Source organism: Pomacea canaliculata, linkage group LG5 (assembly GCF_003073045.1).
Source record: "Pomacea canaliculata isolate SZHN2017 linkage group LG5, ASM307304v1, whole genome shotgun sequence".
NCBI classification, from domain to species: Eukaryota; Metazoa; Mollusca; class Gastropoda; order Architaenioglossa; family Ampullariidae; genus Pomacea; species Pomacea canaliculata.
Genome location: NC_037594.1, coordinates 11023861 through 11040932, shown reverse-complemented (window position 1 = coordinate 11040932; position 17072 = coordinate 11023861). Strand labels below are relative to the sequence as shown.

The following is a 17072-nucleotide window of genomic DNA, read 5'->3' as shown; positions in this document are numbered from 1 at the left end:
GGAGGATGGAAGGCCTATGTAAATATAGTTATTGATAATATTGTCTCACTGGTCATTATTAAATAATTTATACTTTTTAGTCAGACTCTTTCTTCAGGGAGGTCTGGTGGTGCAACGGTAGCGCCTGTCACAATACAATAGCCATCATGGGTTCGAACACACTGTTTTGTGTCCTGCATATTTTCAGACGGCTTTTTTGTCATGATACATCCTTCCTTGCTTACGGCGCAAATTATCATCCATCCCCCCTCACACACTCCTTCATTCAGATGCATTACTTTCATATTGTCCTAGTCGGATGTAATCGAAGAATGCTTTTTCAATTTATTTTTTGCCTAATTCTTCGATAAATCCACCATATATTTTACATAAATCTGCTCTTAAGTCGTAGTTTGAGTGTAAAAGCGTTAGTTTGTAAAGGCCGAAAGCTACTGGCTTCAGAGTGTAACAAAGGCTATCATAGCTGATATCTGCACTTACACCAGCAGCAAGGTGGAGCACAATAATGTCTGTTTGCCTTCACCCGAGAGAGAGGTAAGAGGAGCCAGACACAAACAAACAAGAAAGCTGGGTTTTTTTTCTGTGGTTGTGGCACTTGTCGGGATTAATCGAAAAGCACAAACCAGATGACTAGGCTCCACCGCCACGTCATCTGCCTACTGAGCCTACTCTAAACTGAGAGCAATTTCCAACTCTAATGATACCACAAACGAGGCAGAAAATATGGGTAGCTTAGCTTTAACAAACCAGGTTATTGTAGCAAGCACAGCTGACTTGTAGAAATTCACTTCCCATTTGTGTGAAGTTGAACAGGCTGTACTTTATTAGCAATTACTATTAGGAAAGAAAGGTATGAGGTTAACCGCCAGGCCTCTCTCTCTCCTCTTCCCTCGTTTGAATGTCAACAGATCTGATCCTACATACAGCCTATAATATGTTCTTAAAGATGCATCTTATGACAATATTTTCTATTTTTTTAGAAAGTCTTTGGGTCTGTGTTGGAAAAGCATCTGTGTTGGGGTTGGGGTGTCAGACTGTTTTTAAGAGTGTAGCACAGGTTTATCTATGATTGGCATTAAGTTGGGCTTGGAAATATAACGGTACAAGCTTCATTTTAAAGAACATTTAAATAGCCTTTCTCTTTGTATACTACCTGAATGGTACTAAACAAATAAGGATCCATAGTGGCTTTAAATTCGTTTTCGGGCTCGGCGTTTCGTCTCTCAAACCACATCGCTTGCGTTTTGCTAATAACCCTCTTGTTATCTATTTTCTAATGCTGTTTCATGTCGCTTTTATGCAGGTGTTGCATTTTATGTTCTCGTGACCAAGGTACTGTGACTCGAGCAAGAATACAGTATGCAGTGTGTCTGTCCATATATAAATATGGATGCATACTTTGCTTTGTATTTTGTTGTCTTGCCTTTGTCCTCTTGATGTCAGATACCAATAGGGATTTTTAAAACGTTTGAATCAACTCGGCGTTGGAATGAGTTCTCGCCAATCTGGTCTGACCGTGACGTCACGTAACACGAGGGTGCGCGAGGCGATCGATCTGCACCACCCTCAGGCGATGTCTCTCGCCGGCAAAGGGTGGCAAGATCGATTGCCAATGAGCAGGCCACGGGGTGGGAGGCGGAGTTCTGCACAAATCAAGTATTCCAGTTTATAATGAACAAAAGACAACACCTGTGTAAGCAATTCCAAACGGCGGAAGTTGGAGCTGCAGGGAGGGGAAAGTGAACGGGGAAAAGATGTAGACAGCAAAACACGTAGGTAAAAAAATATAATCTATACTCGCACAGACAGAGAAATCATGTGCATACACAAAAACACTTAAAACTCAAATATATATATACTACTTACGCGTGCGCACACACACAAAGATTTACGCAGTACGTGTTTTCGTGCACATTCTCTGCTGTCATTTGCTCTCTAGATGTGGGACACACTGGGTGGGATGACTTAAAAACTTTAAAAGTCGCCTGTTAGAAAGCCATGTCTTAACTAAGCGAGTTTCCCACTCCAATTGCTGGTTATCACGAACAAGGTTCAGGGTGCGGAAAAAAGTTTCATAAATTATTAGAAAAACCTTTCGTCTCTTAGTTGATCCTGGCAGATGACTGGCTGAGCCTTCGTGTCAAAAGAGACAAATAGGGTTTGATTTGACGAGGCACTTCGTGAATGATCAGCTTTTTATCAAGAATGAACTTTTGACTGCCTGAACTGGGTTCAGACTGGGAAGATTCATTCCGTTAAGACACGGCTTAAAGGTGGATGATTCGCGTCCCAGACTAGTGCAGGTTTTGATGGATGTTGTTTTAGTCTACAAACACCTTGGTGCTTCGCGTGCACCACAGACACCGGAAGTCAGCAAGTCTCTGCGTGGAGATTCAAAGGCTGCATGAAATCCTTGTATGCAGAACATACATACATACATTGACCCGGTACCAGCGGATGACCATCAGGAATGGTCACCAGAGTGTTTGGATAGGTACAGCGGCAGGTAAGCCTGTCATGAGCGGCAATAATCAAGTCCTGCGTGGTATGGACAGTAACTCCGTTGAATCTGCCAGCCAATTTTTCAGTCCGTTTCTTGTGTTGAGATTCGGAGAAGCTTCCCTAGGCATTTTGGTTTTATTTTTCTGTATCAGTAAGCAGAAGCCACCCCACGCATCCGTACATCAGTTTTAACTATGAAGGACACGTACAGTCGGTAATTGTAATTAATGATGGCATTGCTGCGCCATGTTCATCCCAGCCTTTCCTGTTACCGCTGCTACAGTCGTTTATGTTGTGCAGCTACTGTCTTTGGAAGGAAGGAATCTCGTGTACTTGAAGCTGTTCACGTCTTCCAACTGCATTCAGTTCATGTACATGTCTGTTTTTTTGTCGGCGTTGGTGTTAATCATGACTTTTCTTTTTGTCAGTGCTGGTCCTCATGCCTCGTGCCATTTCCTTCATTATGCTACTGCACAGCTTTTTAATCCAGTGTTCTATATATATATAGTGTGTATGTATGTATATATGTGTGTGATGCGCGTGCAGAGGGGGACGGGGAGGAAAAGGGAAGAGAAAGAGAGAGCCTGCAGCATTCCACGCACCAAGGCAAGCTAATTTCTCTCAGTAATTGTATTTGCCATCTTCACACGGGCAAATAAATCACCTGCCAAACAAGCTGACGGGGAAAAAGCTAATCGATACACTCACTGCATTGCTGTAGGTTTTTTCCCACCAAATGGCGTAAGGATGCCGTTCAAGTTTGTGCATCTTGGGCTAATCTGTCAAACAACACGGAGCGAGGTACCTTTGCAGAAGCAGGAGCAATCTACAAGTGTACTGGACCAGCTCCGCCTGTCTGCCCTTCCTTGCACCCCTTGCACTCTCCTCTGATTGGTTTGCGATCACGTGACCTCCAAGACCCTTATGTCTGGACCTACTGAAGCAGCCATGCTTGTTAAAGATTGCGCAAACCGCTCGAGTTTTTTTTTTTTCTTCTTCTTCGAGTTGCTTTCGTCCTTTTGTAATTTTTTCTATTTTGGAGACTGTTTTCGGTTTCTAGTGGATGGCGCCATGATCCCTAATGTTAACGAGCAAAGAAATGCTAATTTGATAAGAGCAGAGCTGTGTTCAGTCCGGCTGACTATATACACGTTTTTCTCTGAAGTGTGGCTAATTCGATGATACATCTTTGAGAGCACAATGGCAGGCGGTTTCTGCGGACAAGACTGAACGTGCACACTGGGAAGAAAATGAAGATACAAGAAAAGTTTCTTTCTCGTATTTGCTAAGGAAGCTAAAAATGTTGATCGCTCAAATTCTAGCTTAGTGTTTTTTAAAATAGCCCAAACAAGTTCGGTGAGTGGGTGACAGGGTGGATCAGATACCAGTTTGCACAAACATACTGTAACCATATTTATGGGCATCTGTATTTCATTCTCACAGTAGCTATTGATGATCCTTGAGAATACGACTGACATCCGAGGTCTAAGCATTTTTCTGGGGTGAAAAAAAGTAAGCCATTGATAAAATCCTCGTTTATGAAAGTTCTGCACCAACGCCTAGCAGTTGGTCCGATTAATTATGATTCGATTGTCGATCTTTTTGCTCAGTAAATCTGTAATATGGTCAGCAAAACGACCAAACCGTCCTTGGCCGATCTGTTGTTTGTGTGCAGCCCCTGTTCGCGGTTGATTGAATAGATTTCTGAATGACAAAGGCAGCTTAGAGGCCTTATTTCGCCACCATTAAGCTGCTTATGGTGGTTCTTGCGAGTGGTGCAGGGGCGAAGCGCTGGCGATCCCTGTCTGAAAGGTTTCGAGCGGCCTGTGATCAAACGACCTTTGTAGGAGCTCTCCACCTATTTTTAACCATTGGCATTCTGTTACCAATTTTGTTGGACCGTCTGTTCGATAAGAGGCCACAAAAAAACTAAATGAAATGTCTGCTTGCTATTTAGAACGTAAAAACAGAATTGGCTGTCTCTGTAAGATTTCTTAACATGAAAACCTTATTTGATTAGTTAAAGTAGTTTTTAAGGTACAAGAGTAGTGATGTTCCATTAAAGAAACCTAACTATCAAAATATCAAACTTGCCCACAGAGAGAGAAATGTTTGAAAACTTATTCTATTTTCTGCATTCAGTGTATTTACTAATCGTTATTTTTCCAACGGGTAGTGTCTAGAGTTCCCATGACGACTATAGTTAATACCCAGAGTGTGCTAGCAGGTCCTTAGTGATAGTAGAGCAACATTTAACAATTAACCACGAAAGCTCGGACAGCCTAAATTACCATAGTGCACCTCGCTTCCAACCAGACAATCTCTTACCCATAAAATGGCAGCTGCTTGCGGCATGAGAATGGAAAATGAAAGAAAGTTTGAGAGAATGAATGCACGGAGCGGTGAGGACGATCTTGTTGTGGACAGTTACGCAATACTCTTTCTGTACTGAGCAGGACCCGCGATTCAATCAGGAGATCGACCGGCAGACCGGCTACAAGACCCACAGCATCCTGTCCATGCCCATCGTCAACTACGAGGGCGAGGTCATCGGTGTCGCGCAGATCATCAACAAGATCGACGGCGACCACGAGTTCACCAAGCAGGATGAGGAGGTGGGAGCATCCCTCCCTATTTTATGTATCTATCACACACACAGGCGCTTGCTATCTTTTAGCTTCTCTTTATATTATCTCTCTCTCTCTCTTCTTCTCTTATATTCTTCATGTTATTTTCTCATTATTCGGTTTTCTTTTGAAACCTAGAGAGTGCACTCCCTACACACACTAAAGACATGCCAATATACATAGATCGGAAAATGGGAAGGTCTTTCTGTAACATGGACCAGTGGTGAGCCCAGTGCGGTTGTTTTTGAGCCAAGGCCTGTTCATGAACCTCGGTAACACTAACAGGCGCGTGCCCACCCGGAGCTTGGTCACGTGATCCGAGAAAAAAGATTCCGGCTCTGCCGTTGCCTTTCTACCACTGTCATAAATACCCTGTAAACAGGACAGACATTCACATGTTTTGATGTTTTGTGGCGATCTGCTTGTTATAAAGAATAAAGACCTGTTCGCAGAAACAGTGCACCCTAGTGGTCGGCATTGTTACAAATGCTGCTAATTTTTTTTTTTTTTTTTTTTTTTTTTTTTTACAGTTTTTCCATAATTGTGTTCTCTGTCTGTCTGTTTGTCTAGCTATCTGTGTGTGAGTGTGGATCGTTCACGTATTTCAGACACAGCCAGGTCTCATAAAGCTCAGCTACAATGTGGTCACGTATCTTAAATTAGAAATATTTGAAATGACCGTAGTTGAAATTTCCAATGCTTGCCGTTTGACATATTGACCTCTTGCTGCAGGTGTTCCGAAAATATCTTATCTTCTGTGGGATCGGCATCACAAATGCACAGCTCTTTGAGATGTCCGTCAATGAGTTTAAAAGAAATAAGGTGAGTGGATTTGCCTTTGCCTCGCCCATCCTCCTGCTTTTACCTCTGTTATCACCTCCATCAACACCTGTACCTCTTCCACTCTAGTTGCTATTACTGAAATTGTCTGAGAGTGAAGGAAGAAAAAACAAGGGTGTCTTTAGTAACATCCTTTGTGTAAAGGTAGCATGGTCTTTTGTGAGAGCGCTGTCTGAGAGCGTGAAGTCAGTTCAGTGTACAGAAATCCAGGAACATTGCACAGAGTAGTATACACCACCGGTGGAGAGAGAATACACTCAAAAGGAAGACTACTGAAAAGGTTGAATGGTGTGAGCGCTGTTGCCTCAGAAGGACGACACGCCAAGAAGTGGGTCATGTTGTGAAGTCTCCAAGGATCCTCAGATAGTACTTATAGTCTGATATATTCTGCAATAAAGTCACCGCCTGTAAGCAGCATTGCTTCATGTTTACGAAGGGAACGCTTAGCAGAGAGAAATGCAGTTATAAGTTTCTAGAAGCTCCCTGCTGGCAGAAGACCAAAGACAGCTTATAGCTTCCAGCCTTTCACACTGTTTACTTCAGTATCAAGTCGTGATTAGCATGATCGACCACAACTATGTTGTTATTCATCCAACATGGATTTTTCAGGAAATGTTTGTAACCGTGCATTCTCCTCGAAGCAGAAAAGCTTTTTGGGATGAGTATATTTACAGTGGAAAAGTGAGTTTTGTGTCGTCTGCGAGGATACGGATCTCTTGACCGCTACCCTGTAGGTTCCTTGCTGCCATCCCTTTAGTTCGCTTACGTCCAGCGATTATTTTGTTAAAATGTGGATTTGTATCATCGTGGCTTTCATTGCGTGGGTTCCTTTCACCAACACAAAGTCATGAAGGAAATGCTGGTCGTGCATCTTGCAGCACTGAGTCAGCATGGTGGTGTCCATAGAAACAGGAGTTCGTGGCTAATGAAGTGGACGTGAGCGGGAACGTTGTCAATGGGGTGCTGCGGCTTGAACGGTCTAAAGGTCAGTCCCTCGTCGAACGATGACAGTCCCAGAAGAGTAGCCGTTCCTGGTATTGTCCGTCAGCTGCTTGCAGAACGAAGTAAAGCAAGAGTTAGAGTTCCACGTGAAAAAGCAGTCCCTGGCTGTGATGCTCCCACCTCATGGTGTCAGGAGACGACGTCTTCACATCAGAAGTGTCCTCACGTTGAGGTACAGCCTGAGCTGAGAGTTGTGTTCCCTGATCTTGCTGTCACTCTTTCTCTCCTTCATCCACGTTGAACGTGTAGTGTTGTGGGCAACAGCAAGCTCGTACGTGTTCTGTATGTGTGTGTGTGAGCGTGCGCTCTGTATATATGCAGCGTACGATCTGCTTGCTGTTATAACAATTCTTCTGCAATAGACTGTTTTCACCAAGATGGCATAAAACCTAATTTTAATGACATTATGTAGTTCTGATTAAGCAGCAAAACTAAACTTTAACACGAAGACTTTGTTCTGTTTATGTAACAACAAATAAAAAAGAAGCATTCTTTTGTGATGCGGGAGGAGGTTAGATTGTATTAAAAAAGCAGGAAAACCAGGAACACAGAGTGTCGGAAAGAATATTTTGTCCTCATAACTGTGCACGTTTATCGGTGTGTGTCCATGTGTACAGCACAAGGATACATTTGAGAAAAAAAAAAGCAAAAATCGTGCGTTCATGACGAAGGAGGGAGGAAACCAGCGGGAGGGGCACAGCAACAGCAGAAAATGCCAACGTTTACTAAATCAGTAAATACTTTAATTTAAACTGGATGTCGAAGCAGAAGAGGAAAATGGTGTTTTAACAAAATTCTATATTTATCGTCTACCTTCTAGCTTCTGTTGCACCTGGCAAGAGGGATCTTTGAAGAGCAAACCAACTTGGAGAAGCTCGTGCAGAAGATCATGCTAGACGCGCAAGACCTACTCAAGTGTGAGAGATGCTCGGTCTACCTTTTGGAGGACACTCTTGAACATGTAAGTACTGCCGCTCATTTGATCTTGCTTTCTATTAAACATGTTGTTTTTTTAATGTCTATAATCCTATGTCTATGGTATATTGGTATTATTATGAGTGTTTATTTTTATTTTGTGCCCACTTTGATAGCCATTGTTGTAATACTTAGCCAAAGTTTCTTTTTATTATACAGTATTGTGAGGCTAATTATGTTCAAGGTGGAGACAGTATGAGGTTGTAGTGATTCATACATATTTGTAGGTGTCCAGGTGTGACACAAGTAAATGTTGATAGTAAATTCGAGGCGACTGATCACAGAGCTTTGACTGATTTTCGATATGTTTACCCCAAAGGTAAACTCACTCATGTGAAGCGATAAAAACTGAGTTCTACTTGGACTTCGTGAAAATGAACTCCTTTAAGCATTTATTAGTTAAAACTAGACTTCCAATGTAGATTGTGAGGTGTCTGTGTTTTACGCCATAATCTTATCTGTTAATGCTTGTTTATACGCTTAGTAGCAATCTCATAAATTCTCAGAAAGACCCTTCCTAGTCACAGCCTGCCTTTGGCAGGGTCAGAGGGCAGCCATTAGATTAGATAGGAACATTTTGTAAAAGCTTGTCAATGCGACCGACCTTTTTCAAAAACCCGAAGATAGGCTTGAGTCTCAGCCGTTATGTACACACACATGTACAAACACGTACATACCACACAGTTAACTGTTACACGTGGTGCTCTCTGCATCAAATCCCTGGCGTTGTGATGACCGTGTCATGTGTGTGATGACCGTGTCGTGTGTGTGATGACCGTGTCGTGTGTGTGATGACCGTGTCGTGTGTGTGTGATGACCGTGTCGTGTGTGGAGATCATTTAACAGTGGTGTTTGCGATGACCCTGTCATTAGACGTGTACATCGACAGTGTGGCTTCTGATGACCCTGCCATGTATAGACACCGACTAACTGTGGTTTGTGATGAATGGTGTGTACACCGACTGACAATGTGGTTTTTGAACATCAGCATGTCGTAGTTCTTACTGTTTGTTTTAGTACTGTGTGCAATAGCCATCAAAAAAGCTAGTATTGTATTCCATCTTTCAATAGATAGGTCCACTACCTTCCATGCATGGCATGATGCTGATAGTCTTCTAGTCTCGCGATGGTTAACCGACTTGCTGAGAAGAGCACTGCCTTAGCACCACATGGTTAACTTACAGAAACATTAAAAGTAGCCTACAAGAATTATCAGGAAGATTCTGTTAAGCATTTCCAGCTCCCAGTAGGCATGTACTTCCCGTTTTTTGCGCAAAAAGTATCGCAGTAATTCTAATGTCAAGTGGCAATCATGACAGTGTTTGTCGTGTACAGTCAAGATCATTTTAAAGCATTCCCTTTCAAAGACAGTAACCATAAGTTTCCTGTAGCAAGCATCCTCTCTCGTCTCTTCTGCTCCTCCAAGACCCAATGTTTCTCAACAGCTTAGCCTTTCGCAAATGGTTTTCTACCTTAAATAGTTCAGTCGATTACAACCCCTTTCCCTCCTTTAATCGTTCTCTGAGGAGAAGCACCCAACTTGAATCGCTTTTTTATGTATCCATTGCCAAAGAAACCTTCGATTGTTGGCGCAAAGAAACGAAGAAACGAACAGACCTTTCATTTAACCCGTTCCTAACAGTCAGCTAACCAGATCATTATTTCTAGAAGCGCCACAAATGTAAAAGAATACAATCTTCCAGCTGAAAATCCAGAAGACATTTTCATAAAATGTATTGATGTGTTTCACGCGAGGTTGTCTAGCATGCCACAGCTGAATGCTGCTCACGTTTGAGTGACAGGGGAAGGTAGGGAAGGTAGGGAAGGTAGGGAAGGTAGGGAAGGGCCTAGTTGGGTTCAACACGCCCTCTGTGACATCCATTATTTGCCCTGGTTTCGTCTGAATAAGCCTACTGACAGAACTGTCTATGCCTTATTACGATAGACAAAATAGACCTCTGAGCATAGAGAGTGTATAGTAAGCGAATCGTCGTTAGGTTCCGCGTACGTTTGTAGAAAACACTTTGAAAAATGAAATGAAAACTGTACTCTATCCTCTTTGATGACATGTAAATATTCTCTCAGGAATGCTTTTGTAATGCTTTTTTCAACAATAATTTTAGAAAAGCACATATGAATTCTTCCGTAGAATAGGCGCTTACCGAGTGGTTTAGCTTGTCTGCTTGGATGTCAACCAACCGACCGACTGCAGCTTTTCATAGTACAGGTGAACAATCCGACATCAAATAGTTAGACAGTCGAAGCTGTTTCTGGCATTAAAGAAAGGGAACCATGGAAGACTGGAATAATAAAAGCTCCAAATGTCCTGTACCGAGTAGCAAGATGCAAAAGTGGTTCAAATATTTGTGTCCAACACCTTCCTGTCAGGAACCCGTAGAAGTGAAATGGAGCGAACTTTACGTTTACCATTTTCGAAACTGAGAAAATCCTCAATAACTGGGATCTTTTTCATCCGTAGTCCAAATTATCTTTCTAAATCCTAAATTTTAATTCCTTCGTTTGTCGTAATTAGGTGTAGTAATTTTTTATGGCAAAGTACTGATGATACTGTTTTATCATAGCCAGTAGGATTTTTGGCGCGTTTACCAGAAATCGATCTCAGACGAATTGTTAGGACAGGTGCAGTGAAGGAGTGTCACGTGTCTTGTTTGAGTGTCGTCTCCTAGCAAAGGATTGTCTGAATGCAGCCTTTGTGACCTCGTGTGTGTGTGTGTGTGCGCGCGTGCTTGCCTTTCGTTGTCCAGCGTGAGATGAGGCACAGAACTAACCACTCATGTGTCTTGCCGACATTGAAAAGGGATTCGCTGCTTCCCCGTGTTTGTAGTAACGAGGTGTTCCACTCCTTTCACATGAATGGTGCATGCCACATTTTCCATACTGAGAGTGAGAGGTGCTCACCCCTTGTTACTGTGCCATGACTGGGATCGCAGCAAACACCTAACCTCGGGCCGAGACTGGGAAAAGCTTGGGAATTTCTTGTCATCGTGGCGTCACCTTTGCGTCATCTTAGACCAGTCTTGGTCCAGTGCTGCGTGAGTGTATGGGTGGACCGTGTCGTTGTTGATGGGGTGGGTCATGGCAAGATGGTGGTGTTACTCTGGCGTAATCGTTCCAGCGTTTTTTTTCTCGTGTTGTGTGAGCTGGAACATGTAAATCTGCTGTGATGTGAGGGGAACTGATCTCACCCTGTGACCAGTGCATGACAGAGACAGGAAGACATGATCTACTTTGGCCGCAAGTGCGAGACTTCCATGTTGTTTCCTTTCGTGTCGTCTAACTGTGCAGTTACTTGTTCTATGTCTGTAGGTGCACTGGACACTGAGACATCCGCAGGCTCAGGAAGTGCTTCAGTCAGATGCACGTATCCAGGAAAATATTTCAGAATCATCTTGCCTTTAGATAGACTTGTCTGGCACGCTTAATACCTGTGATATGACACGTCAGAGGATCGTTGATAGTATTTTCAATAGAGTCGTGACATTAGAGACGTTACAGTCTGTTTTATTTCCCCTTCAAAGAGAGTAATAAAATTATAAGATATAGAAATATTTCTATATTTCTTTTCACTGTCATTTTAGAGACTTAACAAAAAAGGAAGTTTAGAATCACGAAAATAAATTTGAAAACTGTTTTATTGTCAATAATTGCTTACCCTAGACAACTTTACTTCATTTTTTTTAAAAAACTCCAAAGAGAGAGGGTTCTATATCAGTTTATAATTTCGTGATATTTCATGTTTTCGTTCCTCTGAGAATGTAGTCTGTGTACGTTTATGTTGAATGAACTGTTTCTGTAAGTGTGATGCTAGCAACAGTAGAAGAATTCCAGAAGCCAGCTCATTTATGTTTCGGCCAATGTTCTTGGAGAGATTACACTTAGCTTGTTTACTATGTGTATAAGGGTGAGGTCAACAGCATCAGGGTACCGATCAACTCCTATAAACTTTTCTAACAGCCCTAACGTCGAGCATGTGACGATAAGCTTGCTTCTGGTGACTGAAAATATTTCTTTTGAGTCATTACCCGCGTTTGCTCTCATTTTTCATGTCGCATGAATAGTGTTTAGTGTGCTTCTCACGACGTTTGTAGAATGGAAAACTTGTCGTTGCTAGCAGCTGACTGCATGTAGTGATTTGCATGTCTGCAGTCTGAACGTGTGACGTCACAGCTGGTGTGATTACAAATTACCTGTAGCTGCACTGCACCTCGCACCTTCTCGTCGCCTAGTTCTAGGTCTTTCTGGATTTTTCTTTTAAGTAATGGCTAGGCCTTAGATGGTATATCTTTCACGGAAGCAATCATTTCCCACAAGATCAGTTACAAAAACTACTTTACCTTACAGCCCGTGGTTCTGTCATCATGGTAGCATTGAAACACGGCATGAAATGCTCTTCCGGCCGCGGAAATAGCTGGAACGCTGCCACCTCACATAAATGTAGTCTTCTTCTCGGAATGATGTTCCTTTAAGGTTGTCCTGACCACCCTTGACTTAAGTTTTTACATCCTGTAACATTTGGAAAGACATATTGAAACTGTTTAAGCCGATTCATAAATTCTTGGGATGTTTCTTGACGTAACCCTAATTTGATAAAGTTGCTGATTTTTCTGTTCCGTAGTTTTCCCCCACTACCGTACTAGTTTGGAGAAACATATGTGATTTAATTTAACATCTTTTACAGACTTTGAATATAAAAAGTTATTATGAAATCCCATAAGAGTGAAATCATCATAAGAGTTTCTGACATAATTTTTATTATTGGTAACTTCCACTGCATTTTATGTGAACTGTCCTTGTAAAGGGTATGTAATTATTTTCTAACCAATTACATTTGCCTTCTCCATCGATCAGTTGTGATAATTTGTTTGGCCCCATAACCTGTAAAAGCATCGCATTTGCAGTGCAGCCAATAACAAGGCACTGTGAGAAAAATTCTTTCAGCACGCCCCTTCCTTGCATAGCAGAAAATGTAATAAATGAGAAGAGCGCGCTCCTAATATTAAAAAATAACAGCTGCACATGCAATGCGAATGAATAACTGCCTTCGTGTATGTGTGTGCGTATTTGTATGTTTGTGTGAGAGAAAGGGTCCGCACGAGCATCAAAAAAAAAAAAGAAAAAAAAAGAAAAAAAGAAGCAAAAGAAAGCATAGAAAATGTAACATGAGTGACATGAAGAAACAGAAGACAGCGAGAACAGAGAACTTTGTGACTGTGTAAGTACTCAAACCATGCCATAAGTCTTATCTTCTTAAATAAGCCTCATTAACTTTCCATGCAAACCAATATATCCAATTAGAGGGATGGGGGAATGGCTAGCTTATTACACGCTGCTGCCAGCATGCTGTTCGTCTACTGACTTGCCTTGTGATTGCTCTCTGTGGCCGTGTACAGGACATTGCGCGGTTCACGCACGCTTTCATGTCCAGGCTCGGCACATACTCGCGCAGCTCACTGGTCATGGCCATGCAGGTAACCAACCATCTGCTTTCCCTTCACTGTCTTCCCCCTTTCTTCACTTTTTCTCTCTCTCTTACCCCTTTTCTCTTCCCCTTCTTTCCCATACGGTCAGCCAAGATACACGGTCTCACATGTTGCAAGTCTTGTTGACTGTTCTTTTTTCTGTTACTTCAAACGGGACGCATCTTGAAAGGGCTAAAAGTTTGGGGGTTTTTTAATTTGATTTTGGTCACTGGGCTGATCTTAGCCAAAAATACCTCCTAGCATCGCACTGCTCTTGGCGCTTCCGTCTACGAGACATCGCCGTGCACAGAGAAGAGGTCAAAGCCGTGACGTCACGAATGATCAGAGATTCACCTGTCCTTAACCTTGGTAACGTAAGGGTTTCCATGTACATTCCTGACGTCAACGATTTGGCTTCGTTCTGTGATTTGTGGATGTTTATAGTCGCGTGTATCCAAAATGGAATGCGTAATATGTTTGTTGTGCTGAGCTCAGCCCAGTCATTTGATTTTTTTAAATGCCCCTGGTAGACTGAAAGTCTCTGCAGGCAACAACATTCAGCGCCCCATTTGGAGTCACATCTGTCTAAAAAGTCGTGGTGAGTGGCTTCGACAGTTCCTTGTACGTTTAAAATAACAGCGTCTGCTTTTCACCAATACATGCAAGCAGCGTGCTTCGACCTCCATGAAAACAAGTATGCAAAGGATTGCTTGGCAGCTTTCTCAATACAGCTAAAGGCACTAGTCCTAGTACGGCAAGCAATTATCGGGAAGGAAAAGGCAATAACATTAAAAACATTTTATTTAAAGCCTTTCTGTGAGAAATAAAGTCTCCTGATAGTGTGATCTCTTCTATGCCAGAGTGAATAAACTGTCACAATCTAGTTCAAGACGATCGAAGGTCCTGTAGGACTTGCTACCTGCACAGGAAAGACATCCTGAACCAAGAGCAGATAGAGAAGACAGTTTCCTTGGAGTTTTTGGGGGAGGGGTCTAACTAGGCACCCATGCTGTTTCTGCAAGTTTTTATTGTATAGCTGTTCTGGACTCCATCTGTCACTCACCTAAATCACTCACTTCTCCTTCGCTAAGCAAACAATATAGCCTGTATAGATGTCTGCAGGCAGGCTGACTGACAAGTGCACAGATCTCACTTTTTAGGAGTTGAACATTTAGGGTTTGTCGTATTTGATCTCTCCGTGATCGTTCTGCTTATTGAAAAGTCTTAGTATCCTACACTGTCCTTGTTTGAAGCACACCACACCAAAGCCATGAACATTTGTCTTGAGACAGGTAGATGCGCATAAAAAATATAAAGACCAAGAAATCCAGTTTTTTTTAAAGAAAGTTATAGATGAGAGCCAGATAAAGACTGTTAGTTTTCATTTCGATTTATCGTTTTTACAAAAGATAAATGACATGAGATTGTTCAGCAAGTCTCTGCTTGCCCAGAGCCCAATGGTTGCGCTGCCTGCTTGCTTGTTAGCGTTTGCTACTTAGAAATTAAAGTTATTGCCAACCATTTTAGTCAGTTTCTTTTTTATTGAATAAAGCTTGGAAGGCTGTTACTTTGGATTTTTCTGCAAGGTTGGGTTTTTTTGTTTATCTATCTGCACTCAACATGTCGAATGACATCATTTTATTACTGAGATCCGGTACGTGTCCCCTAAAATTAATTGGCTCTATGCTACTGGGCTTAGCGTTACCTTCTTTGCTTTGTTTTTCTGACAGTTTTTGTTTACATCCTCTTTTTCTTCGCCGGTTTAGGAGGCCGGCTCTCGCAGCTGTAAAGTATTTCTTTATTATTTTCGGACTATATAGCAAGCTATCTTGCCTTCCACTCAGACTTTTCAGCGAACTCCTCGCTCTCTCTTCCTTACTTACTTGCTTATTACCAGAGGATGAATACGGAAGAGGTTCCTCTAGTTTCCTTCCACACTCTCTTCTCCCTTTACTCTCTCACCCTCTGTGCATGCTCCAATGCCAAATGATGAAGTTCAAAAACACATCATCAAGGATTGCTTGGCGCATGCTATCTGACGTCTGCCATCTTGGTGAGGCGTGGCATCAATAAGCACAGGGTGAGAGCCTCAGGGAATGTTGGAAAGTGGGGTAGGGGGTGGGATCATCGGTTAGTCCTGGACAGTTACTACTCAAGATGAAGACGTAGGATGAATTTTTGTGTTGAATTTTCCTCATCTAAGGAAGTGACCTTACGTGGTTAGGGTTATGTAAACAGTGAAGAATATCGCCTCAAAGAGCGAAACGTCTTTATCCAACTCGACACTGTTCCTTTCATGGTCCAGCTATTTCATGTAAGCCCTTATTCTGAAGTCCTGCTGCTTAAACATGTTAAGTGGCACGTCTTCATAAAACCCTTCAAAATTGCAACCTGCTTCACTTAATAGTGTACACTTAATAGAGCGGTGTTGGAAAAAGAAGGAAAATTGCACTCGGATTATTTGCTTTGAGTGACCTTGTAAGTGTAATCGATCCGCTCTCCTTCCACAAAATTAATAATCCCGAAGAAAATATAATCCTCATCATTTTACACACACACACACACAAGCACGCGCGCGTGCACTCACGCGCACCATTTCTATTTACACCAGTGTGTGCGCGTGTGTGTGTGGCATATCCTTGATCTTTGGCTTTATTTACTCGTGTCTTGTTTTAGTTTACTTTTCATCTTTTTCAGTAATACGTAGTTTTAATTCAGTTCTGCGTTTATAATCACGAACGAAGCATGATTGCACTAATGTGGTAAACAATACTTACACAAGCATTGTTCTAAGCAAGGCTTCGTGAGGAAATGCACTGCATGCGAGTAACGCTTTGCTTGTTGTTGGATGTCCGTTGGGTTGAACAGCTTTTCACCATCCCATGCATGCTCGTTTGTTTCACAGGGTGTTTGGAGGCGCTACTCTTGAATTTAGCTGAATAGAATATAATAATGCTCAATAATAACTAATACAATGCATTTGTGAATACTTACCAATCAAATTGTCTTGTTAATTTTTAATTATTTGTTTTCTTTCTTACTTGTTTGTAATGTTGGGGAAACGTCCACACATTTGCATACATCTAAGTATTCACTAGACCGCGCATCTCACAGAATCCCGTCTTTGTCTCTTTCAGTCAACACAAGTGAAGCTACACAATATAAGGAAGAACATTTACCAAGTCCTCGTAACTGTTTCTTCTGTTTTTACTTACATGTTCGGGTTGCATTTAGTCTTTTTTTTTTTTTGTGGGACGAACGCTTGTGGTCGGAGAATTCTTTCATCTGTTCCGTAGTTCTTTAACGTCGACGATCGTTAACATTTCAGTTTTCAGTTTGTATTCAGAATAAGAAGCACGCTACTTGCATGATCGTCAGACACTATATATCTTCTAGTTTAGCAGTAACTGAAATGCTCTGGTGAAAATCAAAGCATTAATTAATTACGTTTTATTATCATTTATAACACCAGTAATCCAAAAAGTAGCCAAATTCAAAAAGTGTAATAATAATAATAATAGAAAGGAAAACGATCACTCGTACGTCGTGAAGCCAATGAAAAAAGATTCATTTCCGAAAAGGACTGTTTGGGAATCGAAATTTTTTAGGATGGGATGGATTATTTTTCCATTTTCTGCAAAGAGAA

General features: G+C 41.9%; 1 protein-coding gene across 12 annotated transcripts in view; it reads left to right on the top strand.

The window, feature by feature from the left end:
* The window catches only part of LOC112563481 (cGMP-specific 3',5'-cyclic phosphodiesterase-like), an 82989-nt gene that overhangs the window by 48958 nt on the left and 16959 nt on the right, over positions 1 to 17072 (top strand). For 8 of the 12 annotated variants that reach the window (XR_003099066.1, XM_025237377.1, XM_025237372.1 and 5 more), the window contains 5 exons: positions 4959 to 5117; positions 5862 to 5951; positions 7792 to 7932; positions 13358 to 13435; positions 16564 to 16614. Coding sequence is in view for 11 of the 12 variants with exons in the window: in XM_025237377.1 (XP_025093162.1) it covers positions 4959 to 5117; positions 5862 to 5951; positions 7792 to 7932; positions 13358 to 13435; positions 16564 to 16614 (519 nt within the window). In the remaining variant the exon portion in view is untranslated. Of the gene's footprint in view, positions 1 to 4958; positions 5118 to 5861; positions 5952 to 7791; positions 7933 to 11273; positions 11325 to 13357; positions 13436 to 16563; positions 16615 to 17072 lie in introns of all 12 variants that reach the window. The other 4 variants (XM_025237378.1, XM_025237379.1, XM_025237380.1 and 1 more) reach the window with 4 other exon arrangements.